This window comes from Hypanus sabinus, chromosome 6, assembly GCF_030144855.1.
Source record: "Hypanus sabinus isolate sHypSab1 chromosome 6, sHypSab1.hap1, whole genome shotgun sequence".
In the NCBI taxonomy this organism is placed as follows: Eukaryota; Metazoa; Chordata; class Chondrichthyes; order Myliobatiformes; family Dasyatidae; genus Hypanus; species Hypanus sabinus.
The window spans coordinates 6868065-6895289 of NC_082711.1; the positions used below are offsets into that span (position 1 = coordinate 6868065).

General features: G+C 47.9%; 1 protein-coding gene across 1 annotated transcript in view; it reads left to right on the forward strand.

The window, feature by feature from the left end:
* The window catches only part of LOC132395268 (testis-specific serine/threonine-protein kinase 5-like), a 40329-nt gene extending 13863 nt beyond the window's left edge, over positions 1 to 26466 (forward strand). The window contains exons 4-8 of the mRNA XM_059971603.1: positions 875 to 930; positions 1578 to 1707; positions 10981 to 11096; positions 13669 to 13845; positions 25931 to 26466. Of these exons, the coding sequence (XP_059827586.1) occupies positions 875 to 930; positions 1578 to 1707; positions 10981 to 11096; positions 13669 to 13845; positions 25931 to 26337 (886 nt within the window). The 3' untranslated portion in view covers positions 26338 to 26466. The remainder of the gene's footprint in view (positions 1 to 874; positions 931 to 1577; positions 1708 to 10980; positions 11097 to 13668; positions 13846 to 25930) is intronic.
* Positions 26467 to 27225: the final 759 nt, after the last annotated feature.

A 27225-nucleotide genomic window follows, 5' to 3' on the forward strand; every position in this document is an offset into this window, starting at 1 on the left:
TACCATCTCACACACATTAGCCCAGTACAATCACAGACACATCCACAGTACACTCTCACTTTCTCACTTCCACAATCCCAGTACAACCACACACAAACATCCCTGTACAATAACATAGAAACATAGAAAACCTACAGCACAACACAGGCCCTTCGGCCCACAATGCTGTGCCGAACATGTACTTACATTAATTACCTAGGGTTACCCATAGCCCTCTATTTTTCTGAGCTCCATGTACCTGTCCAGGAGTCTCTTAAAAGACCCTATCGTATCCACCACCGTTACTGGCAGCCCATTCCACCCACTCACTACTCTGTGTAAAAAAAACTTATCCCTGACATCTCCTCTGTACTACTCCCAAGCACCTTAAACCTGTGCTCTCTCGTGCTAGCTACTTCAGGCCTGGGAAAAAGCCTGACTATCCACATGATCAATGATCATCTTGTACGCCTCTATCAGTTCACCTCTCATCCTCCGTCGTTCTAAAGAGAAAAGGCCGAGTTCACCATCACACCCACACAATACCAGTACAATTACACACACATTCAATACACTCACACACACACATCCCAGTACAATCTCACACACTATACGAGAACAATCACACATACACAAATCCCAGTACAATCACACACACACACATCCCAGTACAATCACGCGCACAATCCCAGTACAATCACACATCCCTGTATAATCGTACCACACACACACATAATGCCAGTACAGCCCACATTTCATACCCATGGAACAGACGTTCGGTGCCTGCGTCCCACACCCGCTGCCGCTCCCCATTCTCGCTGTCTGTCTGAGCTGGGTTGGACGGCGTGCGTGTTTGAGGAGCTGATGGAACTATAGGTGAAACCTCTGTCCCCAGAGACCTGAAATGTGAGAATATCCTGCTGGATGAGCGAGGATTCATCAAACTGTCAGGTGAGTGAGCAAAGACCATCTCTCCCCACCCCCCCCCCCATGTCATCTGGAGGCCACGTGGTGGGGTTCGATAACGGGGAAGGGGGTGGTCCTGACAACCTCGTGCCTCGAATCACGCCCCAGGGTCCAGAACAGGAGCTGAAATCTGCAGTGGCCAGGCAGCATCTGCAGAGAGAAAAACAGGGTTTGCGCGGGCTTCCAAGAGTGTCTGTGAGCTGCAGATGGGAGCGAGGGGTGGTCTGGGAGAGGTGAGGCGCCAAAGAGAACTGGACTAGACTGAGGGGTGGTGGAGCGGGCGCAGCGGGGAGTGGGGAACTGACTAATCAGGGCTGCCCAGGCCTGACAGATGTGTGAATGTGAGAGATGGATGCGGGGGGAAAGGGATGAGGGAGGAGAGAAAGAGGGACAGAGAGAGAGAGGGAGGGAGGAAATAGCAAGCGAGAGAGAAGGGCAGTTGGAGAATTAACCTCTCCATTAACTCCTCTCCACGCTGACCATCTCCTCTCCTCATTACCCTCTCCTGCTCATTAACCCTCTTCAATCCTTGTTATCCTACTCCTCTCTGCTATTAACCCTCTCCTTTCCCATATCCTCTCTTGTCCTGGTTAACCTTCTCCTATCTAAGTAACATCCTCCTCTTCCCCCAGACTTCGGCCTGGCCAGCAAATGCAGCAGGAACAGCCTGATGAGCACCTTCTGTGGCTCCTTGCCCTACACCGCCCCCGAGATACTGCAGGGCCTGAGGTACAGGGGGGACCAGGCCGACATCTGGAGCATGTAAGATCGCCCAGCCCTCAACGATGGGGTCTCAGCCCCAGATCTCTCCTCTCCTCTCCTCTCTCTCTATATATATATAGATAGATGACAGACTCATCAATGGCAGACTCTATAGTCAGGGAGACAGACGGGTGGTAGTTTGCCTCCCAGGTGCCAAGGTACGAGACGTTTCTGACCTGTCCACGATATCCTGAGAAGGGAGGGTGAGCAGCCAGAAGTAGTGGTACGTATTGGTTCCAACAATAGAGACAGAAGAAGGGACGGGGTCCTGAAAAAAGAATACAGGGTGTTAGGAAGGAAGCCGAAAACCAGGACCCCAAGGGTAGTAATCTCGGGACTGCTGCCTGTGCCACAAGACAGTGAGGATAGGAATAGGATGAGGTGGAGGATAAATGCGTGGCTGAAAAATTGGAGCAGGGGGCAGGGATTCAGATTTCTGGATAATTGGAACCTACTCTGGGGCGGGTGGGACCTGTACAAAGGGGACGGGTTGCACTCGAATCCGAGGGGGACCAATATTCTTGCAGGCAGATTTCTAGATCTGTTGGGAGTGGTTTAAACTAATATGGCAGGGGGATGGGAAGCTGTATGATAGAGCCGAGGATGATTCAGCAGCTTACAAGCAGATGATTAAGTATGAAGTACAAGCCAATAATTGGGTACAAGTGCAGACAGAGCAAAGAATTAAATTGTACCACAGAGGTAAAATTCATAAGGGTGAAGAATGCAGGTCTGACGGTGCTGTATTTAAATGCGCGTAGCATTCGGAATAATGTGGATAAAGTTGTGGCACAATTACAGATTGGTCAGTATGACGTTGTGGGCATCACTGAGTCATGGTTGAAAGAAGGCCATAGTTGGGAGTTTAATATCAAAGGATATACTTTGTATTGAAAGGACAGGCAGGAAGGCATAGGCAGTGTGTGGCTCTGTCGGTGAGAGATGGAATTACTTCTCTGAAAAGAGGTGACATAGGGTCAGTAAATGTTGAATCTTTGAGGGTGGAGTTAAGAAACTGCAAATATGGGAATCACATACAGGTCTCCAAATAATAGCCAAGATGTGGGGTTGAGATTGCAAAGGGAGCTGGAAAAGGCATGTAATCAGGGTAATGACACAATTGTAATGGGGGACTTCAATATGCAAGGGGATTGGAAAAATCAGGTTGGCGTCGGATGGCAAGAGAGGGAATTTGTTGAATGCCTACGCAATGGCTTTTTAGAGCAGCTTGTGCTTGAGCCTACTAGGGGGAAAGGCCAGCTTAGACTGGGTGTTGTGTAATAATCCAGATCTTATTCGGGAGCTTAATGTAAAGGAATCCTTAGGTGGCAGTGATCATAATATGATTGAATTCATACTGCAATTTGAGAGGGAGAAGCACAAGTCAGATGGAATCGCAATGGAATAAAAATGGAGGCACGAGAGAGGAGCTTGCCCAGGTGGATTGGAGGAAGATACTGGCAGGGATGATGGCAGAGCAGAGATGGCTGAAGTTTCTGGGAGCAGTGCACAAGGCGCAGAATAGATATGCCCCAAAGAGGAAGGAGTTCTCAAATGCTAGGAGTAGGCAACAATGACTGCAATGACTAGTGGGGTACTGGCTCGGTCCTGGGACCATAGCTGTTTACAATATACATTATGGATTTACATGAAGGGATTAAAAGTAACATAAGCAAATTTGCAGATGACACAAAGCTGGGTGGCAGTGTGAAATATGAGGAGGATGTTAGGAGAATGCAGGGTGACTTGGACAGGTTGGGCAAGTGGGCAGATGCATGGTAGATGCAGTTTAATGTGGATAAATATGAGGTTATCCACTTTGGTGGCAAGAACAGGAAGGCAGATTACTACCTGAATGGTGTCAAGTTAGGAAAAGGGAAAGTACAACAAGATCTAGGTGTCCTTGTTCATCAGTCACTGAAAGTAAGCATGCAGGTACAGCAGGCAGTGAAGAAAGCTAATGGCATGTTGGCCTTCATAACAAGGGGAGTTGAGTATAGGAGCAAAGAGGTCCTTCTGCAGCCGTACAGGGCCCTGGTGAGACCACACCTGGAGTATTGTGTTCAGTTTTGGTCTCCAAATTTGAGGAAGGACATTCTTGCTATTGAGGGAGTGCAGCATAGGTTCACAAGGTTAATTCCCGGGATGGCGGGACTGTCATATGTTGAAAGATTGGAGCGACTGGGCTTGTATACATTGGAATTTAGAAGGATGAGAGGGGATCTGATTGAAACATATAAGATTATTAAGGGATTGGACATGCTAGAGGCAGGAAACATGTTCCCAATGTTGGGGGAGTCCAGAACCAGAGGCCACAGTTTAAGAATAAGAGGTAGGCCATTTAGGATGGATATGAGGAATAACTTTTTCACCCAGAGACTTGTGGATCTATGGAATTCTCTGCCTCAGAAGGCAGTGGAGGCCAATTCTCTGGATGCTTTCAAGAAAGAGTTAGATAGAGCTCTTAAAGATAGTGGAGTCAAGGGATATGGGGAGAAGGCAGGAACGGGGTACTGATTGTGGATGATCAGCCACAGTGAATGGCGGTGATGGTTTGCAGGGCCGAATGGCCTACTCCTGCACCTATTGTCTGGTGTTTATTGACTGACAAGGAACGTTAAGGACTGTGTAAAAGCCAAGGAAAGGGCATATGAGGTAGCAAAAGTGAGTGGGAAATTGGATGATTGGGAAGCTTTTAAAATCCATCAAAAGGCAACTAAAAATTTTTAAGAAGGGAAAAGATGAACTATGAGAGTAAACTAGCCAATAATATGAAGCAGGATTCTATAAGATTTTTCAGTTATATAAAGGGTAAAAGGGAGGTGATCCCAGACCCCACTCAACCCCCTGACTTCAGGTCTAATGTGGCATCCTGAAGAACAGCAGTGAAGAACAGTCCAAAGAGAGTCAGAGCCAAAACACAACCTTGTTTTACACCATTGCTGACAGGAAATGGGTCTGACAACTTGCCACACATGTTGATGCAACCTTCCATGCCTTTGTGGGACTGATGGATGATGTTGGTTAGGTGTGGGGGGGGGGGGCAACTGAATTTTGGTAGGAGCTTCCACAGGCCATCTCTACCAACAGTGTCCAACACTTTGGTTAGATCAACAAATGTGACAGAGAGACTTCTCTGCTGCTCAACACATTTCTCTTGGAGCTGCCTCAATGAGAAGATCATGTCCACTGTACTACGGCCAGTTCGAAAACCACGCTGGCTTTCTGGAAGGATGTTGTCACTGATGTTGAACACCGAGTGTCTAAGGATGATCTCCGCGAGGCGTTTTCCCACAACTGATAGAAGAGAGATGTCACGGCAATTGTTGCAGTCTCTCTTGTTCTTGTACATGGTCACGATTGATGCGTCTTTGACGTCTTGTGGTAGTCCTGCAGCTCCCCACAACTTTGTGAACAGCCGGTGCAGGCATGATGTCAGTGTGTTACCTCCATACTGGTAGATCTCGGCTGTGATACCGTCAGGGCCTGGTGCTTTTGATGGCTTTGATGACCTCGTGAAGAGTAGGGGGAGCATCTAGCTCGAGGGTTGGTCGAGGGTGCTTCATCGGTGATGGTTCCTGGTCTGTTCAGCAGCTCGTGGAAGTGTTCTTGCCATCTTTTCATGTGCTCTGACGTCTCAGTGAAGATGGATGTACTGTCCTTGCTCAGGAGTTGTGAGGTGCCTTGTTTTGATGGACCATACACAACCTTGATTGCTTCATAGAAGTTTCTTGAGTCATTACAGTCAGTGAAGGCTTGTAACTCCTTGGCCTTGTTCACCCACCACTAGTCTTTCATAGCTCTGAGCTGCCTCTGCAAAGTTGATTTTTCACTCAAAAGGCACGTTTATTGGAACTTGAGTTTGGGTGTGGAAGAAGAGCCTGGTGTGCAGCTGCCTTAGCTCTTAGAAGGTCTTGCACAGATTGGTTGCTCTTATCAAACCAGTCCTGATGCTTGCACTTGACTTTCCCAAAGGTGTCCTGGGCAGCGCTGTAGACCGTTTCTTTGAAGGCATTCCAGTGCTCAGTAATATCGTCTGGTGGATTCTCAGCCAGTCTGCTTAGAGCAGTTTCCATAGAGGATTTCAGGGCATCAGCACACTCACGGTGTTTCAGTTTGGTGGTGTTCAGCTGTTTGGGTGGTTTGGCAGCATTCAGTCTGCATGGAGGTTTGATCGATAGACATAGGTCCAATCACACCATTTGATAATCAGTTGAGCACTCAGTTCCATGCTTAACTCTGGTGATACGAACGTCAGAGATGTTTTGTTGTCGGGTGATGACACAGTCAATGAGATGCCAGCTTTTAGATCGTGGATGCATCCATTTGTACTTGAGCTCGTCTGGCAATCTGAACAGTGTGTTACTAATGCACAGTTTGAATTCTGTGCACATCGCGAGGAGCAGTAGACCGTTACCGTTACTGTTGCCAACCCGTTGGCGTCCAATCACACCAGGCCACACAGTGGACTCCTTGCCAACCCCAGTATGAAAGTCTCCCAGCAACAGCAGCTTATTGGAAGTTGCCACACTACTGATGGTGGTTTTCAGCTCACTGCAGAATGCCTCCTTAACCTTGCTGGGATTAGTCGGAGTTGGGGCGTAAACGTTGACTACGATGAGGTGGCGCTTTCCTTGCAGAGGTGTACGCGAGGTCTGGATTCGGTCATTTACAGCAACAGGCAGGGTTGGTAGCTTTGCTGCCAGGCTTGTCACTGTCTGGATTTCACCCAGAGAGTGGCGGATATGTGGAATGCTCTGCCCCAGAAGGCAGTGGAGGCCAAGTCTCCGGATGCATTCAAGAGAGAGTTAAATAGAGCTCTTATAGATATCGGGGTCAAGGGACATGGGGAGAGGGCAGGAACGGGGTACTGACTGTGTATGATCAGCCATGATCACAGCGAATGGCGGTGCTGGCTCAAAGGGCTGAATGGCCTACTCCTGCACCTACTGTCTATTGTCCAGACCCACCCTCTGGACATCCCCTCCCATTTCCAGCAGAATGCTGGGGTCCAAGATGGCTGTGGGAAGTTCTGTTGCAGTGAATGGCCGGACCAAGCTTCGATGCAAGGGATGCCCTTCCGTGCTTCACGGCACGTGTTTGCTGGATGGCCATTGACCCTATGAGAGGGTTCATCGCCCTTTGGCAGGTCTTGTTTATCATTCGGCAGGGTGTCTAGCCCCCCCTCCTCACCGGGCAAGTCCGGGGTGAGCTCCTCCATCACTTTGTCAGTGCTACTCCAGAGTCGGGGAGTTCTGTTGCAGTTTGTGTAAATCTGGTCAGGCGGCATCTGGAGTATTGCTCACAGTTCTGGTCACCACATTACAGGAAGGATGATGATGCTTTGGAGAGGGTGCAGGGGAGGATCACCAGGATGGTGCCTGCATTAGAGGGTGTGTGCTTTAAGGAGACAATTGATAAACTTGTGTTCTTTTCTCAATTGATTGATGGAAGACCTGATACGAGTTTACAAGGTTAGATATAGGAGTCAGCCAGCAACTTTATCCCCAGGGATGAAATGTCTGTCATCAGAGGGCTTACTTTTAGGGTGGGAGGGTTCAGGGTTGAGGTGTGGGGTAAGTTTTTGTAACAGAGGGTGCAGAGGTGCTGCTGGAGAGAGGTGCAATAGAGGCATTTAAAAGACGATCAGAAAGGTGCACGAGTGTGCAGCAAAACTCATAAATACAAGAGATTCAGAATAAAAATCAGGTTTAGTATCGCTGCCATAAGTTGTGAAATTTGTCAGTATATATATAAAAAATAAATTAAATAAGTAGTTCCGAAAAAGAGGAAACCACAGTGAGGTGGTGTTCAGAAATCAGATGGCAGAGGGGAAGATGCTGTTCCTGAATTACTGGGTGTGTGGCTGGGTGTGTGGGTGTGTGGGCATGTTAAATATTTTTCACTATCACATTTCCTTTTCCATTTTCTGATGTGGATGGTGTTGACAATGTGGAATTTGCGATGACTTGCCTGCAGATTTTAGAACTGGCTTACTTGTACTCTTTTATTGAAGAAATTATTCAGTGTCCATGTGTTGTTGTCACTGGGCAAAAAATTGCACAGCACAAGATTTCTGCCCACACTGGTCATTACAAATGACAGGACCTTGGTGTTGGGATCCTTAATGATGGTTCCGCCTTTTGAAGGTGTCCATGATGCTGGGGAGACTAACGCCCACGACGGAGCCGGCTGAGTTCACAACTTTCTGCAGCTTTTTTTGATCCTGTGCAATGGCCGCTCCATCCCAGAGAGTGATGCAACCAGTTAGAATGCTCTCCAGGCTACAGAAGCTGGAAATCCAGACAACTCACACAAAATGCTGGTGGAGCTCAGCAGCTCGGGCTCACCCGTCACCGGGAACTCCTTCTGTTCCTCCCCACTTCTACCCCCATTCCTTTCCAGTCCAGATGAAGGGTCTCGACCCAAAAAGTTGACCCTTTTCTTCCTCTGCCTGATCTGCTGAGTTCCTCCAGCATTTTGTGTGTTGCTCACGTTGTGCAGAGAGTGGAGGGTTATTGTCCACGTTCAGGCAGCAGGAATTAATGATCATTATCTGAATTGGTTCAGCACAGACACGGTGGGCCAAAGGGCCTTTCCCTCACACAGTTCAGTGTGAGGAGACAGATTTCGGTTGGATCTAATCTCCGGCATCACAGAGTCTCTCACAGTTTCCCACTGGTTCTGGACTCGCGCTTGAGGTCAGCACAGTGGGGAGAGCTGCTACCTCACGATCTCAGAGACACGGATTCAATCCCGGCCTCCGGTGTTCCACTCGGAGTTTGTATGTTTTCCCTTTGACCACGCGGGTTTTCCCCACCGCTCTGGTTTCCGTCCACATCACAACAGCATGCAGGTCGGTGGTTTAATTGACCACTGTACATTGCCCCTCGAGTGTGGGTGAGGAGTGGAATCCGGGGCAGTTATTAAGAACAAAGTCAGGATGAAGTAAAATTTGTGTCAGATTTGTGTAAAAAGCTACTGATGGTCAGAGCAGACTTGATGGGCTGAAGGGCCTGTTTAGTGGAGAGGGCAGCGATTGATTGCTGCTTTTTTCAATTTTATTGTCATATGTGATGTGTCACCCTCTTGCGAGGACAAACCAGGGTAAGACAGCGGTAGAAAACAGTGGTCTAGGAATACAGGTCCATAGTTTTTTGAAAGTGGCATCACAGGTAGATAGGGTCGTAAAGAGAGCTTTTGGTACATTGGTCTTTGTAAATCAAAGTAATGAGTACAGCAGTTGAAATGTCATGTTTCATGGTGAGGCCTAATTTGGAGTATTGTGTGTGGTTCTGGTCACCTACCCAAAGGAAAGATATCAACAAGATTGAAAGAATACAGAGAAAATTCACAAGGATATTGCTGTATCTTGAGGAGCTGAGTTATAGGGAAGGACTGGGTAGGTTAGAACTTCATTCTCTGGAGCATGGGTGAATGAATGATCAAGGTATGAAAATTTCTGAGTGGTATAAATAGGGCACTGTAAATGCAAGCAGGCTTTTTCCACCAAGGTTGGGTGAGACTACAACTAGAGGTCATAGGTTAAGGGTGAAAGGTGAAATATTTAACTGGAACCTGAAGGGGAATTTCTTCACTCAGAGGGTGGTGAGAGTGTGGAACGAGCTGCCAGCGAAAATGGTGCATGCAGATCCAATTGTAACGCGTAAGAGAGTTTGGGTAAATACATAGATGGTAGGTGTACAGAGGGCTATGGTCCAGGTGTGGGCTGGTGGAAGTATTACAACTGTTCAGCACAGACTAGACAGGCTGTTTCTGTACTGTCATGCTCTATGACTCTGTAAACCTGTTTCTGTTCTGTATGACCTTATAAGGTGAGGGTGGGGATTTTATGTTTCTTTAGAATTTTTATTGCCATAGAGAAATCATTCATTTGTATGTCAGCCAGACAAATCAATTGGCACATATGCATTCGGTGTGGCTTAAAACAGACCACGCTATGTAAACACAGAGTCTGCAGAGGCTGAAAACCCAGAGCAACAGATGCAAAAGGCAGCAGGTCAGGCAGCCTTCAGAGAAAGGAATAACCAGTCAACATTTCGGGCTGAGACCCTTCACCAGCACAGTGGGAAGGGGGAAGATGCCAGAATAAAGAGGTGGAGGGAGGGGCAGAAGGATAGCTGGAAGGTGATGGGTGAAGCCAGCTGGGTGGGTAGGTAAAGGGCCGGAGAGGAAGGAATCTGATAGGAGAGGAGAGTGGACCATGGGAGAAAGGGAAGGAGAAGGGAAGGTAGGGAGAGGTGATAGGCAGGTGAGAAGAGGCAAGAGGTCAGAGTGGGGAATAGAAGAGGAGGGGAGAGGAAGGAGAAATTGATGTTCATGCCATCAGGCTGGAGGTTACCCAAACAATATGAAGTGTTGTTCCCCCACCCTGAGGGTGACCTCATCGTGGCACGAGAGGAGGCCACGGACCGGCATGTCGGAATGGGAATGGGAATTAAAATGCTTGACCACCAGTAAGTTTCACTTTTGGCGAATGAAGCAGAGAAGTACCCCAATTTAGGACTGATCTCACCTCTGCAGAGGAGGCTGCATTGGCAGCAACAGCCCCAGCAGATTCACAGTGAAGTGGAAGGGCTGATGGGAGGTGAGGGAGGAGGTGAACGGGTGGGTGGAACACTTGGGCCGCTTGCAGAGATAAGTACTTGGAGGGACCAATGGACAAAGGGGGTCATGGAGGGAGCGATCGCTGAGGAGACAGAGGCAGGGATGAATGTAAAGATGTGTCTGGTGGTAGGATTCCTTTGGAGATGGCAGTTGTAGAACATGATGTGTTGAATGCAGAGGCTCACGGGGTGGTGGGTGAAGTCAAGAGGAACTCTTATCACTGTTAGGGTGGCAAGAAGATGGGGACAGCTCGGATGTTTGGGAAATGGAGGAGTTGCAGGTGAGGGCAGCATCGTTGGTGAAGGAAAGTTGAAACCCTGTTCTTTAAAAGAGGAGGACGTTTTATCCTGGAACGAAACACTACATCCTGGGAACAGATGTGGCAGAGCGACAAAATTGAGGAAAGGGAGTAGCATTTTATACGAGACAGGGTGGGAAGAGGTATCGTCAAGATAGCTGTGGGATAAAAGATGTCCGTCAACCGTACATCTCCGCAGATGGAGAGAGAGAGATCAGGAAAAGGGAAGGAGGTATCAGAAATGGAACAAGTAAATATCGAGATAGAGGAGGGATGGTCTCTTGTTGATCCATGGATTTGCCCTGCATTTGGAGTGTTTTTTAACCCGTCATACCCTCTCTCCACAGGGGAATCATTCTCTATGCCATGGTTACAGGAAAACTTCCCTTCAACAAACTTCAGCCTTGCAAGCTATTGGAGGAGATAAAAGGAGGTGTGCTGTACCACGATCGACTTTCACCAGGTAGGTCACTCTGAAAAGAGGCCCGTCACTCCTATCACCCTGCAGGTGTTAGACCAGGAGTCCCCAACCTGGGCTCCATGTCCAGGGTTGTAAACTCCTATATTAGACCTTCACACCTCATTTTCCAAGGGGTGTCTGACCTGCCATTCACCAAAGACCAGGGTGCAGGCAACTGTTGAAGCTAACAGAACGTTTTTGTTTATTACATAAATGCTGATACAGAGATGTTTCAGTTCATAGAGCAGTACAGCACAAAATAGACCATTCAGCCCATCCAGTCCATGCTAACCTTACTTCCATCTGCACTAATCCTATTGGCAAATTTAAACATAAAACATTGTAAATGCACTCATCTCATTACAGCGATGTGCCTAACAAGTGCTACACCTGCCCCTACACCTCCTCCCTCACCACCATTCATGGCCCCAAATGGTCCTTCCAGGTGGAGTGACACTTCACCTGTGAATCTGTTGGGGCCATATACTGTGTCCAGTGCTCCCAGTGTGTCCTCCTGTTTATCAGAGAGACCCGACGTAAACTGCTTCGCTGAGCAAATACGCTCAGTCCGCCAGAACAAACGGGATCTCTCAGTGGCCACCTATTTTAATTCCACTTCCCATTCCCATTCCCATTCCTACATGTCAATCCATGGCCTCCTCTAATGTCACGATAAGCCCTAACTCAGGTTGGAGGAGCAACAACTTATATTCCATCTGGTTAGCCTGCAACCTGATGGCATGACCATCGATTTCTCTCCCCCCCCCCCACTTCACCATTTCCATTACCCTCTCTCATCTTATCTCCATACCTGCCCACCACCTCCCTCTGGTGCTCTTCCCCCTTTTCTTTGCTCCATGGTCTTTTGTCCTCCCTCTCATACTCCCGCTCCTCCAGCCCTGTATCTCTCTCACCAATCAACTTCCCAGCTCTTCAGTTCACCCCTCCCCTCCCGGTTTCAACTATCACCATGTGTTTCTCTCTCCCGACCCCCACCTTTAAAATTTACTCCTCATATTTTCTTCTCCAGTCCTGCTGAAGGGTCTTGGCCTGAAATGTCGACTGTACTTTTTTCCCTGAAAAAACTCAAAAGAACTCAATAAAAAACACAATCAAATAACCAATGTACAAAGAAAACTCAAATTGTGCCAACAAAAAAAAACAAGCAAATAGCATTTGCTTGGGTTTGGACACCGGGGTCCCTCGGTACGTCAGCGGGTTTGGACACCAGGGTCTCTCTGTACGTCAGCGGGTTTGGACACTGGGGTCTCTCTGTACGTCAGCGGGTTTGGACACCGGAGTCTCTCTGTACGTCAGTGGGTTTGGACACCGGAGTCTCTCTGTACGACAGTGGGTTTGGACACCGGGGTCTCTCTGTAGGTCAGTGGACTTGGACACCGGGGTCCCTCTGTACGTCAGTGGACTTGGACACCGGGGTCTCTCTGTAGGTCAGTGGACTTGGACACCGGGGTCTCTCTGTACGTCAGCGGGTTTGGACACCGGAGTCTCGCTGTACGACAGTGGGTTTGGACACCGGGGTCTCTCTGTAGGTCAGTGGACTTGGACACCGGGGTCTCTCTGTAGGTCAGTGGACTTGGACACCGGGGTCTCTCTGTACGTCAGCGGGTTTGGTCACCGGGGTCTCGCTGTACGACAGCGGACTTGGACACCGGGGTCTCTCTGTACGACAGCGGACTTGGACACCGGGCTCCCTCTGTACGTCAGCGGACTTGGACACCGGGGTCTCTCTGTACGTCAGCGGACTTGGACACCGGGGTCCCTCTGTACGTCAGTGGACTTGGACACCGGGGTCTCTCTGTACGTCAGTGGACTTGGACACCGGGGTCTCTCTGTAGGTCAGTGGACTTGGACACCGGGGTCTCTCTGTACGTCAGAGGGTTTGGACACCGGGGTCTCTCTGTACGTCAGAGGGTTTGGACACCGGGGTATCTCTCTACGACAGCGGGTTTGGACACCGGAGTCTCTCTGTAGGTCAGAGGGTTTGGACACCGGGGTCTCTCTGTACGTCAGTGGACTTGGACACCGGGGTCCCTCTGTACGTCAGTGGGTTTGGACACCGGGGTCTCTCTGTACGTCAGCGGGTTTGGACACCGGGGTCTCTCTCTATGACAGCGGGTTTGGACACCGGGGTCTCTCTGTACGTCAGTGGACTTGGACACTGGGGTCTCTCTGTACGTCAGTGGGTTTGGACAACAGGGTCCCTCGGTACGTCAGCGGGTTTGGACACCAGGATCCCTCGGTACGTCAGTGGGTTTGGACAACAGGGTCCCTCGGTACGTCAGAGGGTTTGGACACCGGAGTCTCTCTGTACGTCAGCGGGTTTTGACACCGGGGTCCCTCGGTACGTCAGTGGGTTTGGACAACAGGGTCCCTCGGTACGTCAGCGGGTTTGGACACCAGGGTCTCTCTGTACGTCAGTGGGTTTGGACACCAAGATGTCTTTATACATCAGTGTTTTTGGACACCAAGGTCCTTTCGAACATCATCTTGGTGTTAACATTATCCACACTCGCACTGCTGGGGTACGATTTGACTCCTTTTCTGTCTTTCAAAGCCTGCCAGGATCTCATCAACAAGATGCTCCAATGGACACCCTCAGCCCGTCTCACACTCAGTGACATCCTCATCCATCCTTGGATGCTCCCGGCCGCATCCTTCCTCTTCCAGAAAGTCGGGGTCTTCTCGGCTGAGTCGCCACCAAAGAAACAGGAGAAGGCAGCAGCCAAAGAAGGTTAGTGTGGTGGGGCTGCTCCATCTGCACTGCCCATTGTACACTGGGCTCACCACTCCTCCAAGCGGTCTAGACAGCCCTGTTGGATCCCGACCCCAGCGCTGTCTGTATGGAGTCTGCACAGTCTCAATGAGACATCTCATTAGAGTGACTATTGCAGCTGGGGCCGTTCCGGAATCCAGAGATCAGTTCCGGTACCATTCTGTACGTCCTCCCCAGGGAATGCATGGGTTTTCTCCGGGTGTTCCAGTTTCCTCCCACTGTCCAAAGACCTGCTGGGTTGGTAAATTGTCCTGTGATTAGGTTAGGGTTAATCGGGTTTGTCCAGGGTTGCTTAGATGCGAGACTTGAAGGGCTGGGACGGCCTACCTGCACTGTAATGATGAAGAAAATAACCATGGGCTTCCTCCGGGTGCTTCAGGGTCCTCCCACGTCCCAAAGACGCACGGCGTCAGTGGGTTAACTGGCCGCTGTAAATTATCCATTCTGTAGGTCAACACACCCTCCTCAGCTAGATCCACCTATCACCTGCTCCACCCCTTCAATCCACCTCTATCTCCAGGTTACCTCTGACAAGCTGTGCGGTAATGGCCCAAGTGCACAGAGTGAGAGCAAGAAAGAAAGAGTGAGAGACTTGAGTAGATCAACATTTCACTGACTTCAATGGGAACTGTGCAGAGAGAAGACAAACACGAGGCCAACACGGCTGCGAACTAGAACTGTCAAACGAAAGCTCGCACCCATACAGTGGCATTGCCGGCTGGTGGCGTACTGACATCAGCACTGGACTTCGGAGCGAAGGCTCCCGAGTTCGAATCCAGCCGGCCCCCTTACACGCTTTCCATCCACGCTGGGTTGAGCGTCGAGCTAGCAACTCGGCCTCGTAAAAATAAGAAGAAGCCGTCAGCTGCTAAATGACAAACTGCCAAAAGAAAATGACAACTGCTAAAAAACCGAGTCATGACAGCGTCCCGATGACTCCACTCGGAGTTACAGGCTTTCTTCTCCTCTTCATACAGTAGCATTCCCTAACAACATCAGGTTAAACAGTAAACACGGACAAACAGGCTGGATGAACTCAGCAGGTCGGGCAGCATCCTTTGAGAGGAGCTGTCAATGTTTTGGGCCAAGACCCTTGGTCAGGACTCAGCAGGTTAAACAGTAGTCTTCTTTCCCAGGACCAGGACAATGGTAAGCAGAAGCTCAGGTGTTGTTGGGCTTTTGGTCAAGTCTCAACAAGACTGAAATGAGAGGAAGAGACTTTTTAAAAATCTATTCATTTACGGGATGTGGGTGTCGCCAGCTAAGCCAGCATTTGTTGCCCATCCCTAGTTGCCCTTGAGAAGGTGGTGATGGGCTGCCTTCTTGAGCCCATGGTGCTGTTAGGAGGAAATTCCATGATTTTGACCCAACGACAATGAAGGAATGGTGATGTGTTTCCAAGTCAGGATGGTGAGTGACCTGGAGGGGGATTTCCAAGTGGGGGTGTTCCCAGGTATCCGCTGTTCTTGTCCTTCTGGATGGTCATGGTCGAGGGTCTCGAAGGTGCTGCCTTGGGAACTTTGGTGTGTTGTTGCAGTGCATCTTGTAGATAGTACACACTGCTGAGACTGTTGGTCGATGGTGGAGGGATTGGATGCTTGTGGAAGAGATACCAATCAAGTGAGCTGCCTTGTACTGGATGGTGTCAAGCTTCTTGAGTGTTGATGGAGCTGCACTCGTCCAGGTGAGTGGTGGGTATTCTACTACACTCCTGACCTGAGTCTCGTAGATGGTGGACAGGCGTTGGGGAGTCAGGAAGTGAGTTACCTGCTGCAGGATTCCCAGCCTTTGACCTGCTCCAGTAGCCATGGTATTTATATGGCTAGACCAGTTCAGCTTCCTGTCCATGGTAACCCCCAGGATGTTGATAGTAAGGGATTCAGTGATGGTGATGCCACTGAGTGTCAAGGGATGATGGTTAGAGCCTCCCTTGTTGGTGATGGTCATTGCCTGGCACTTGTGTGGCTCGAATGTTACTTGCCACTTGTCCGCCCAAGCCTGGGTCTTGTCCAAGTCCTGCCGCATTTGGGTGTGAACTGCTTCACTATCAGAGGAGTCACGAATGGTGCAGAACATTGTGCAGTCATGAAAGACAAACGTCCCCACTTCTGACCTTATGACGGAAGAAAGGTCATTGATGAAGCAGCTGAAGATGTCAAATGAGGAGTTCCCTGAGGAATTCCTGCAGTGATGTCCTGAGGATGAGACGATTGACCTCCAACCACCACAAACATCTTCCTTTGTGTCAGGTATGATTCCAACCAGCAGAGTGTTTCCCCCCCAATTCCCATTGACTCCATTTTAGCTAGGGCACCTTGATGTCATATTCAGTCAAATGCTGCCTCACTTCACCTCTGGTATTTAGCTCTTTGGTCCATGTTTGGACCAAGGAGGTGATGAGGCCTTGATGGAACCCAAACTGGGCATCCATAAGCAGTTTATTGCTGAGCAGGTGCTGCACGGTAGCACTGCTGATGACAGGGGAAATATGGCACAGTGGTAGGTACCACTGGATCATGCTAGGGATGAGCTTGAATCCCAGCATGGCAGATGGTGAATTTGAATTTGATAAAAAGATCTGATAATAATGAAACCATGTCGATAGTCGTAAAAACCCATCTGGTTCACTAATGTCCTTTAGAAGAGGAATCCTGCAGTCCTTACCTGGTCTGGGCTATGACTCCAGACCCACAGCAATGTGAGTGACTCTTAAGTGCCCTCCAAAATGTCCCATGCGGTTGTAACCAGCTGTTAAATACCACCACAGTGAAATTCTTCTTCTTCTTCGGCTGCCCATCGATTTCAATGTTGACTGTGCTAAGAGTTTACTCTCTGCAAGCATGTTTATGGGCCACAAGGCCAGCACTGGATTGGCACTGTCTCCCACGTCGGTTACATTTGTAATTTGACTGGTCTAGCACCGAATGTCTGCATTCATGACCTGCTTCATATTTCTTCTGCCTTTTCTCCTCAATAGCTGGGATTAACCACTTGGCGCGTGGCCATGTGGTTAAGGCGTTGGACTAGCGATCTGAAGGTCGTGAGTTCGAGCCCCAGCCGAGACAGTATATTGTGTCCTTGAGCAAAGCACTTAACCACACAATGCTCCAGTCCACCCAGCTGAAAATGGGTACCGGTAAAATGCTGGGGGTTAACCTCGCGATAGACTATTCCTATCGGGGGAATCGGGGAGACTCCTCCTCCTCCTATTCGGGGGAGGGAGTCTCATATTCTCAGTCACTTTACGCTAGGAAACTGGCATTAGAACAATGAAACACTAATTTGCTGGAATGTGTCTACCCGTTCTGCAGCTGGCCTGTCTGTGTTGTGACAATCTCCCCCTTTCTTTCCTGTCCAGATGAAGGTCAAATTGGTTTATTATTGTCACATGTGCCCAGGTAAAGTGAAAAATTTGTCTTGCCTAACATCCATACAGATCAATTCATTATAACATTGCATTAAGGGAAAACAGTAACAGAAAGCAGTATAAAATGTTCCAGCTACAAAGTGCAAAGCTGCATTTTTGTGGTACTCAGGGACCATTCAATGGTCTTATGACAGCAGGATGACTGATATTCTTGAGCCTGGTGGTACATGGATCCCTTTCATACGTCACTTAATCTCTTTGACCCACTACTGTAAGAAAGGAGGTATTGGAGCATCAGGACTAGGACTGTCAGACTGGCTAATAACTTCTTCGCTCAGGCGTGAGACTTTGAATACCATAAGACATAGGAGCAGAATCAGGCCATTTGGCCCATTGATTCTGTTCTGCCATTCCATCATGGCTGATCCTTTTTACCTCTCCTCAACCCCACTCCCCGACCTTCTCCCCATAACCTTTGATGCCATGTCCAATCAAGATCCTATCAGTCTCTGCCTTAAATACACCCAACGACCTGGCCTCCACAGCAGCCTGTGATAACAAATTTCACAAATTCACCACCCTCTGGCTAAAGAAATTTCTCCACATCTCTGTTTCAAATGGAAGTCCCTATAGTCCTAGACTCCTCCACCATGGGAAACATCCTTTCCACATCTACTCTGTCCAGGGCTTTCAACATTCAAAAGGTTTCAATGAGATTCCCTCATCCTTCTAAATTCCAGTAAGTAAAGATCCTTCCTTGCATGATAACCCTTTCATTCCGGCAACCATCTTTGTGAACCTCCTCTGAGCCCTCTTAAATGCTAGCACATCTTTTCTTAGATGAGGAGCCCAAAACTCTTCACAACATTGTATTTCATTTGCCACTCTCTTGCCCATTCTCCTAATCTGTCTAATTCCTTCTTCAGCCTTCCTGTTTCCTCAACACTACCTGCTCCTCCACCAATCTTTGTATCATCTGCAAACTTGGCAACAAAGCCATCTATTCCATCATCTAAATCACTGATATTCAGCATAAAAAGAAGTGGTCCCAACACCGACCCTGCAGAACACCACTGGTCACTGGCAGCCAACCAGAAGAGGATCCCTTTATTCCCACTCACTGCCTCCTGCCAATCAGCCAATGCCGAACCATGCCAGTAACCTGATAAGCAGCCTCAAGTGTGGCACCTTGTCAAAGGCCTTCTGAAAGTCCAAATATACCACATTTACTAAACACAAAATACTCTGCAGATGCTGGGGTCAAGGCAACACGCACAACACGCTGGAGGAACACAGCGGGTCGGGCAGCATCCGTGGAAACAAACAGTGAACGTTTCGGGCCGAGACCCTTCGTCAGGACTGAAGAGGGAGGGGGCAGGGGCCCTATAAAGAAGGTGGGGGGAGGGTGGGAAGGAGAAGGCTGGTGGGTGCCAGGTGAAAAACCAGTAAGAGGAAAGATCAAGCGGTGGGGGAGGGGAAGCAGAGAGGGGATAGGCAGGAGAGGTGAAGAAGGAAAGGGGAAAGCACTATGGTTAGTAGAAGGAGGCGGAACCATGAGAGAGGTGATAAGCAGTTGGAGGAGGAGGCAGAATGAAACTGGGATGAGGGAATTACCGGATGTTGGAGAATTCAATGTTCATGCCAAGGGACTGGAGACTACCCAGAGAAAACCTACAGGGATGTTGTCAGGTATGATATGGCCATCACTGAATCATGGCTGAGGGATGATTGTATTTGGGAGCTGAGTGTCCAAGGTTACATGTTGTATCTGAGGGATAGGAAGGTAGGCAGAGGGGGTGGGGTGGCTCTACTGGTAAAAAATGGCATCAAATCAGTAGAAAGATGTGACATAGGATCAGATGTTGAATCCTTATGGGCTGAGATAAGAGACTGCAAGGGTAAAAGGACCCTGATGGCAGTTTTACACAAGCCTCCCAAAAATAGCTGGGATGTGGATCACAGATGACAACAGGAAATAGAGTGGCATGTCAAAAGGGCAATGTTATGATAGTCATGGCAGATTCACTCTGCATCTATCCTGCACCTTCCTCATTTTTCCCAGAAACTCACGCCATTGCTGCTCTGATGACATCCCTGCCAGCATCTCCTTCCGATTTATTTTGGCCAACTCCTCTCTCATACCACTGGAATTTTCTTTACTCCACTGAAATACTGCTACATCAGACTTTGCTTTCTCCCTTTCCAATTTCAAGTTGAGTTCAATCATATTGTGATCACTGGTTCCTAAGGGTTCTTTAACCTTAAGCTCCCTAATCACCTCCAGTTCATTACTTAACATCCAATCCAGTATAGTTGATCCCCTAGTAGGCTCAATGACAAACTGCTATAAAAAGTCATCTTGTAGGCATTCAACAATTTTGCTTTCTTGGGATCCATTTCCAACCTGATTTTCCCAATTGACCTGCATGTTAAAATCGGCCATGACTATCATAACATTGCCCTTTTGACATGCCACTCTCTTTCCTGTTGTCATCTGTGATCCACATCCCAGCTATTTTTGTGTATAACTGCCATCAGGGTCCTTTTACCGTTGCAGTCTCTTAACTCAATCCATAAGGATTCAACATCTTCCGATCCTATGTCACATCTTTCTGATTTGATGCCATCCTTTATCAGCAGAGCCACCCCCTCTGCCTACCTTCTGATCCCTCCAATATAATGTGTAATCTTGGATATTCAGCTCCCAACTACAATCATCCCTCAGCCATGATTCAGTGATGGTCACAACATCATACCTGACAACCTGCAATAATGCAACATGATCATCCACCTTATTTCTTATACTCCATGCATTGAGATAACACTTTGAGTACTTTATTTGCTACCCTTTTTGACTCTGCATCCCTAATGCACTGATACTCACCCTGCTGGCTGAAATTTTGCCCTGTTGTCTGCCTGCCCTTCCTGACAGTCTGACTGCACACTATCTTTGCTTTTTTACCATGTACCCTATCCTGAGTCCTTTCACACTGGTTCCCACACCCCTGCCAAATTTGTTTAATTCCTCCCCAACAGCTTGCCCACGAGAATATTAGTTCCCCTCGGGTTCAGGTGCAACCTGTCACTTTTGAACAGGTCATACCTCCCCTAGAAGAGATCCCAATGATCCAAGAACCTGAAGCCCTGTCCCCTGCACCAGCTCCTCAGCTACACATTTATCTGCCAAATCATCCTGTTTCTACCCTCACAGGTGTATGGAACAGGCAGCAATCCAGAAATTACTACCCGGGAGGTCCTGCTTCTCAGCTTTCTGCCTAATTCTCTAAATTCTCTTTCCAGGAACTCGTTGCTTTTCCTTCCTTTGTCATTGATACCAATATGTACTGAGACATCTGGCTGCTCTCCCTCCCTCTAGGGATCCTGACCCTGGCACCCAGGAGACAACATACCACTCGGGTGTCCCAATCACATCCACAAAAAACCCTGTCACTACCACTCCCTTCTTCTCTCTCTTTCCGTTCTGTACCACGGACCCACGCTCAGTGCCAGTAACCCAGTCTCCATGGCATTCCTCTGGGAGGTCACCCCCAAAACAGTATCCAAAGCAAAATACTTATTATTAAGTGGAATGGTCACAGAGGTGCTCAGCACTAACTGCCAATTCACATTTCCATTTCTCCTGTCAGTCACCCAGCTACTCACCTCCTGCAGCTTCGGGATGACTACTTCCCTGTAAGTCTGACTGATTATCTCCTCACTCTTCCGTACAGCCCGAAGGTCATCCAGCTGCTGCTCCAGATCCCTAACATGGTCTTCAAGGAGCTGCAGCCGGATGGATTTCACGCAGATTTAGTCCCCTGGGAGACTGGGTCTCCGGGACGCCAATATCCAGTATGGAGAATACACAACAGCCAATCACTACACTAGGAAGAGAGAGAAAAAATGAACCCTAACAGAAGCTTACCTGGAGCCAACGCCTCTTTCAGAATCAGGATATTATCACTAGCATGTGACGTGAAATGTGTTAACTTAGCAGCAGCAGTTCAATCAATACATAATCTAGAAGATAAAAAAACAACATAAAATAATAAATAAATAAATCGGTTACAGTATATGTATATTGAATAGATTAAAAATCATGCAAAACACAGAAATACTATGTATTAAAAAATGTGAGGTAGTGTCCAAGGGTTCAATGTCCATTCAGGAATCGGATGGCTGGGAGGAAGAAGCTGTTCCTGAATCGCTGAGTGTGTGCCTTCAGGCTTCTGTACCTCCTACCTGATGGTAACAGTGAGAAAAGGGCATGCTCTGGGTGTTGGAGGTCCTTAATAATGGACACTGCCTTTCTGAGACACCGCTCCCTGAAGATGTCCAGGGTACTTTGTAGGCTAGAGCCCAAGATGGAGCTGACTAGATTTACAACCCTCTGCAGCTTCTTTCAGTCCTGTGCAGTAGCTCCTCCATACCAGACAGTGATGCAGCCTGTCAGAATACTCTCCATGGTACCATAGACGTTTTCGAGTGTATCTTTGACATGCCAAATCTCTTCAAAACTCCTAATGAAGTATAGCCATTGTCTTGCCTTCTTTATAACTGTTGGGACTAGGTTAGATCCTTAGAGATCTTGACACCCAGGAACTTGAAGCTGCTCACTCTCTCCACTTCTGATCCCTCTTTGAGGATTGGTATGTGTTCCTTTGTCTTACTCTTCCTGAAGTCCACCATCAGCTCTTTTGTCTAACTGACGTTGAGTGCCAGGTTGTTGCTGCAGCACTATTCCACTAGTGGTATATCACACTCCTGTACGCCCTCTCATCACCACCTGTGATTCTACCAGCAATGGTTGTATCGTCAACAAATTTATAAATGGTATTTGAGCTATGCGTAGCCACACAGTCATGGGTATATAGAGAGTAGAGCAGTGGGCTAAGCACACACCCCTGAGGTGCGCCAGTGTTGATCGTCAGCAAAGAGATATTATCACCAATCTGCACAGCTGTGAGCCAGTCTGATACTTCTACTCTCACCACGAGCCTATTCCTGATGATGACCACCCTGCTTGTCCCTTCTGCACGCTTAAACAAGCATCACCGACCTGCGGGAAACCTTGTCACTGTGGCCTGTTCCTGCCGCTGAGTGGGTATTCAGAATACCGTCACCAACGAGGTCTTGTCACTAGCACAGTAAGCTGTTTACCGTTTACCTGTGCTGCACAGTACATGCATTTTTAATTGTATCCTATTAATTTATTTATAGTAATATTTTGCTTTAGGTGCTGTGTGTGGTATGTTTTGTGGGTGCACCTTGGTCCGCAGGAACATTGTTTCGCTTTGTTACATCAGAATCAGGTTTAATATCACTGCCATATGTTGTGAAATTTCAAACAAGAGAAAATCTGCAGATGCTGGAAATCCAGCACGTTGTGCGTGTTGCTTGGAGGAACTCAGCAGGCCAGGCAACATCTATGTACAGTTGATGTTTCAGTCCTGCCAAAGGGTCTCGGCCCAAAAGGTCGACTGTACTTGTCTCCATCGATGCTACCTGACCTGCTGAGTTCCTCCAGCATTTTGTGTGTGTTGTGAAATTTGTCGTTTTCTGGCAGCAGTACATTGCAATAACTTACAGCAAGTATATTCTGTATAAATATTAAATTAGATTAGAGCAAAAGAGGAATAATACTGAGGTAGTTAGTGTTCATGGGTTCATTGCCCATTCAATCAGAGGGGAAGTGTGTGTGTGCGTGCGTGCGTGCGTGCGTGTGTGTTACTCACACGTCAGATAACAATAAACGTGAACTTGAACTTTCAAGTTTTTGTATCTTTCTGCTCAGTGGGAGAGGAGATAAGAGAGAATGTTCTGGGCGCATGGTGTCTTTGATTATGCTTGATTTTCTTTAGTCTTTTCATTTTATCTTTGATTACCTAAATGGAGAGAAAATACAAAAATATGAGGCACAAGGGGACTTGGGGTATTAGGGCAAGATTCCCTACAGGTTAGTTTGCAGGTTGAGTCTGTGGTGAGGAAGGCAAATGCAACGTTAGCATTCATTTCAAGAAGACTAGAATAAAAAAGCAAGGATGTAAAGTTGAGACTTTATAAAGCACTGGTGAGGCCTCACTTGGAGTATTGTGAGTGGTTTTGGGCCCCTTATCTTAGAAAATGAGCTGAAACTGGAGAGGGTTCAAAGGGGGTTCACAAAAATGATTCTAAGTTTGAACGGCTTGTCATATGAAGAGCGTTTGATGGCTCTGGGCCTGTATTCACTGGAATTCAGAAGAATGAGGGGTGACCTCACTGAAACCTATCCAATAGTGATAGGTCTTGATAAGAGTGGATGTGGAGAGGATGTTTCTTATGGTGGAGGTTCCAAGACCAGAGGATACAGTTTCAAAAAACGGGCATCCTTCTAGAACAAAGATGAGTAAGAATTTGGGGCTGAGAGGGAAAATGGATCAGCCGTGATGGAATGGCGGAGCAGACTCGATGGGCCGGGTGGCCTAATTCTGCTCCTGTGTCTGATGGTCTTACATTGGCTGCTTCACCGAGACAGCGGAATGTGTAGTCCGAGTCCAGAGACTTCAGACCCAAAATGCTGACTGTCCTTTTCCTTCCTCAGATGCTGACCCGGTGAGTTGAAGGGTGCTAGGTTTTGTCCTGCCCTGCCTCTCCGCATTAAAACAATTATTCTGTCTGAGCACTCAAAGGCAAGTCCTCACAGCAGGCTCGTGAACGCGACGCACACTTTGATAGTAATTGAAAGATTCGAAATCTGAAACAAACCCAAGATTGTAGGAACCAGTTGGTGTCTGTGGAAAAGGAAACAGGCGACAGCTGAGATATCTAATAAAACAATGATGTGGGAAAGGATAGAGTAGAAGTTCAAAATAAAGCTAATATCAAAGTACATACATGCCACTATATACAACTGAGATTCATTTCCTTGCAAATGTACTCAATAAATCTATAGATGACAACCATAACAGAATCAATGAAAGACTGCTGGTCATTCACCCAGTGTGCAAAAAACAAAAAGAAACAGTAATAAAAAATATCGAAAACATGAGACGAAGAGTCATTGAAAGTGAGTCCATGGGTTATGGAAACAGTTCAGTGATGGGGTGAGTGAAGTTGAGTGAACTGCTTTGGCTTCAAGCAGGGGTTCCCAACATGGGGTCCATGGACCCCTTGGTTAATGGTAAGTCTACATGGCAGAAAAAGATTGGGATCTCCTGATTTAAAGATACAGTAAAGAGATTGACGTAAAAGCCGCCAAAGGCGGGCCAGAGATGTGGATGAAAGTGGAAATCAAACAGAGAGTGCTCGAAATGCACAGCAGATCAGACAGTATGTGTAGGGAGAAAAACACCACGTTAATAATAGATGGCTGAGCTGGGATAATACAACAGCACTGCTTATAGAGCTGCTCCTTCCCAGCTCCAACTGCCCCGGCATAATCAAAGACCCCTCCCACCCCAGACATTCTCCTTCCACTAGGCAGAGGATTCACCAGGCTCAAGGACACTTTCTATCTCCCTGTTATAAGGCCACTATACGAGAAGATCAAGGATCAAAGACCTGATAAAGTGGCCACTGCATTTACATTTACGTGTTAGGAATATGCTGTGGTACACTGGCGCAACTTGCAACAAGAAAATGGATTCTTGATCTCACAATTTACCTCATCATGATCTTGCAGCTTATTGTCCAACTGCACTGCACTTCCTGCGTAACTGTAACCCTTTATTCTGCATTGTTTTTGCTTTCCGTTGTACTACCTTGACATTCTGTTGTACTGAAATGATCTGTTGCAGTTATGAGTATGAATGAAGCGTCTCAGCCCAAAATGTTGGATGTTTATTCCTCTCTATAGATGATGCATGACCTGCTGAGTTCCTCCCGTGTTTTGTGTGTGTTGCTCTGGATTTCCAGCGTCTGCAGAACCTCCTGTTTATGATTTGCTGCAACATAACATAGAGTCTTAGACTTGTAAAGCAATTTAGCACTGAAACAGGCCACTCAGCCCATCTAGTCAGTGCTGAACTTCCCCACTCTTGAGCAAAATCCTGGAGGAACTCAGCAGTTCGGGCATCTTTAGAAGGCAATAAGAGTCAACATTTCGGACTGACCAGAACGAGAATGTGGTGGGGAGGAGTAAAAGTGCAAACTGGCAAGTGATGGGTGAAACCAGATGAGGGGAGAGCTGGGTGGGTGGGGTGAAGTGAGAAGCTGTGAGGGGAAAGGCGGAAGAGGTAAAGGGCTGGAGAAGGAATCTGACAGGAGAGGAGAGTGGACCATGGGAGAAAGGGAAGGAGGAAGGGCATCAGAGGGAGGTGAGGAGAAAAGAAGGGGTGAGAGGAACCTGAGTGGGGAATGTTAAAAGAGTGAAGGGGGAACAGGGAGAAGTTACAAAAGTCACTGTCCATGTCATCAGTTTGGAGGCCACCCACAAGGAATAAGAGGTGTTCTGTAATTTGAGCGTGGCCTCATCGTGGCAGTAGGGGAGGCCATGGACAGACGTGTTGGAATGGGAAATGGATTTAAGTGTGAGGGGTGGCCACTGGAAAAGCCCGTGGCAGACAGAGCAAAGGTACACGACAAAGTAGACTTCAGGCAAGTGTGCTACAAAGCTTTTGTATCAGCCCATCCACCTGTGCAGTCAGTTCAATGGCGATCGAGGCCGCAGCAGTAACAGACGGTGTCTTCTCGCTACAGGGGGAAGTCTTCCATCGGCAGGGGCCACAATCGCGAAGAGGGACCTTGTCGTTTGTAGCTCTGGCAGACAGAAGGAGAAGTTGGCATCGCTGTGGAAGATGGTTCCAGGCCCTTTCACACCACTGGCACAGCCCGGAGAACAGCACCAACCTGTGTCCAGAGGACAGCCGCCTGCCAGCCGCCCAGATGAACTATTCACCCGGGTGCCCAGACCTCCAGCAGCCTCCAAGCCCCCCACCTGTCCCAGTGCTCGGAAGCGGCCGGTGTCGGCCTGCGTGAGGAAGGTGGAACTGGCTGGCAGGGTCCCAGGTTCCCAGGAATGGACCCAGCGACTGGATCTCTCCAAGTCCTCCCACCATGTCATCCCACTCGCCCATTACCTACCCCACTGCTTGAAAGGGTTTTAAATCAGAAAATTCACACCCCCACCCCTCATTGTTGTCTTCCCTAATGATCCTTCCTCTGTGTCTGAAATGCATCTGTTATCGTTCACCAGTTCTTATATCAAGAGACATTAACCAATAAAGAAAAGCATAACTGGCAGCCAATAGGGGTTCTGTGTCTCAAGTTCACTGTCATATGCACAAGTACTGTACACGTATGACCAGGTGCAATGAGTGACTTACTTGTGGCACCACAGACATATGACATTCTCCTGCCTTCTCTCTGTAACCTTTGACAGTAATGTTCCCTATAACTTATTTTCACAGCTGTGCGGACCAACCATTGTCCTGAGCACAGCCTGAAGACTGTGCAACACTTGAGATTTTTTTTGTTATATATGATGAATATTGAGAATGAAAATGGAAAACAACATACTTTTGATTTTATTAATTGAAGAGTATAATGCAAACTGTACAACAAAGAAAATCTTTCACATTTCGTAGACTTTTTGTAGCTGTGTCCAAATTCCAGAGCACAACATCAAAGGCTATGTGCACGGGAGCATTTCAGCTACTGCGTGGCTGTGCAGGTTAGAGAGAACAGTGTTTGACACCCTTACTAATCAAGAACCTACCAACCTTCACTTTAAATGTACCCAGTGACTTGGCCTCCACAGCCATCTGTGGCAATGAATTCCACAGATTCACCATCCCCGGATAAGGAAATTCCTCAGCTATGTTCTGTGGCTGTGCCCTCTGGTTTTTGGCTCCCCCAGTAAGGGAAACATTCTCTCCACATCCACTCCATCTAGGCCTTTTGAATTTTTGTTATTCAATGAGACCCCCCTCCCCCCAGCCCGTATAGGCCCAAAGTCATCAAACATTCTTCATATGTTAACCTTTTAATTCCCA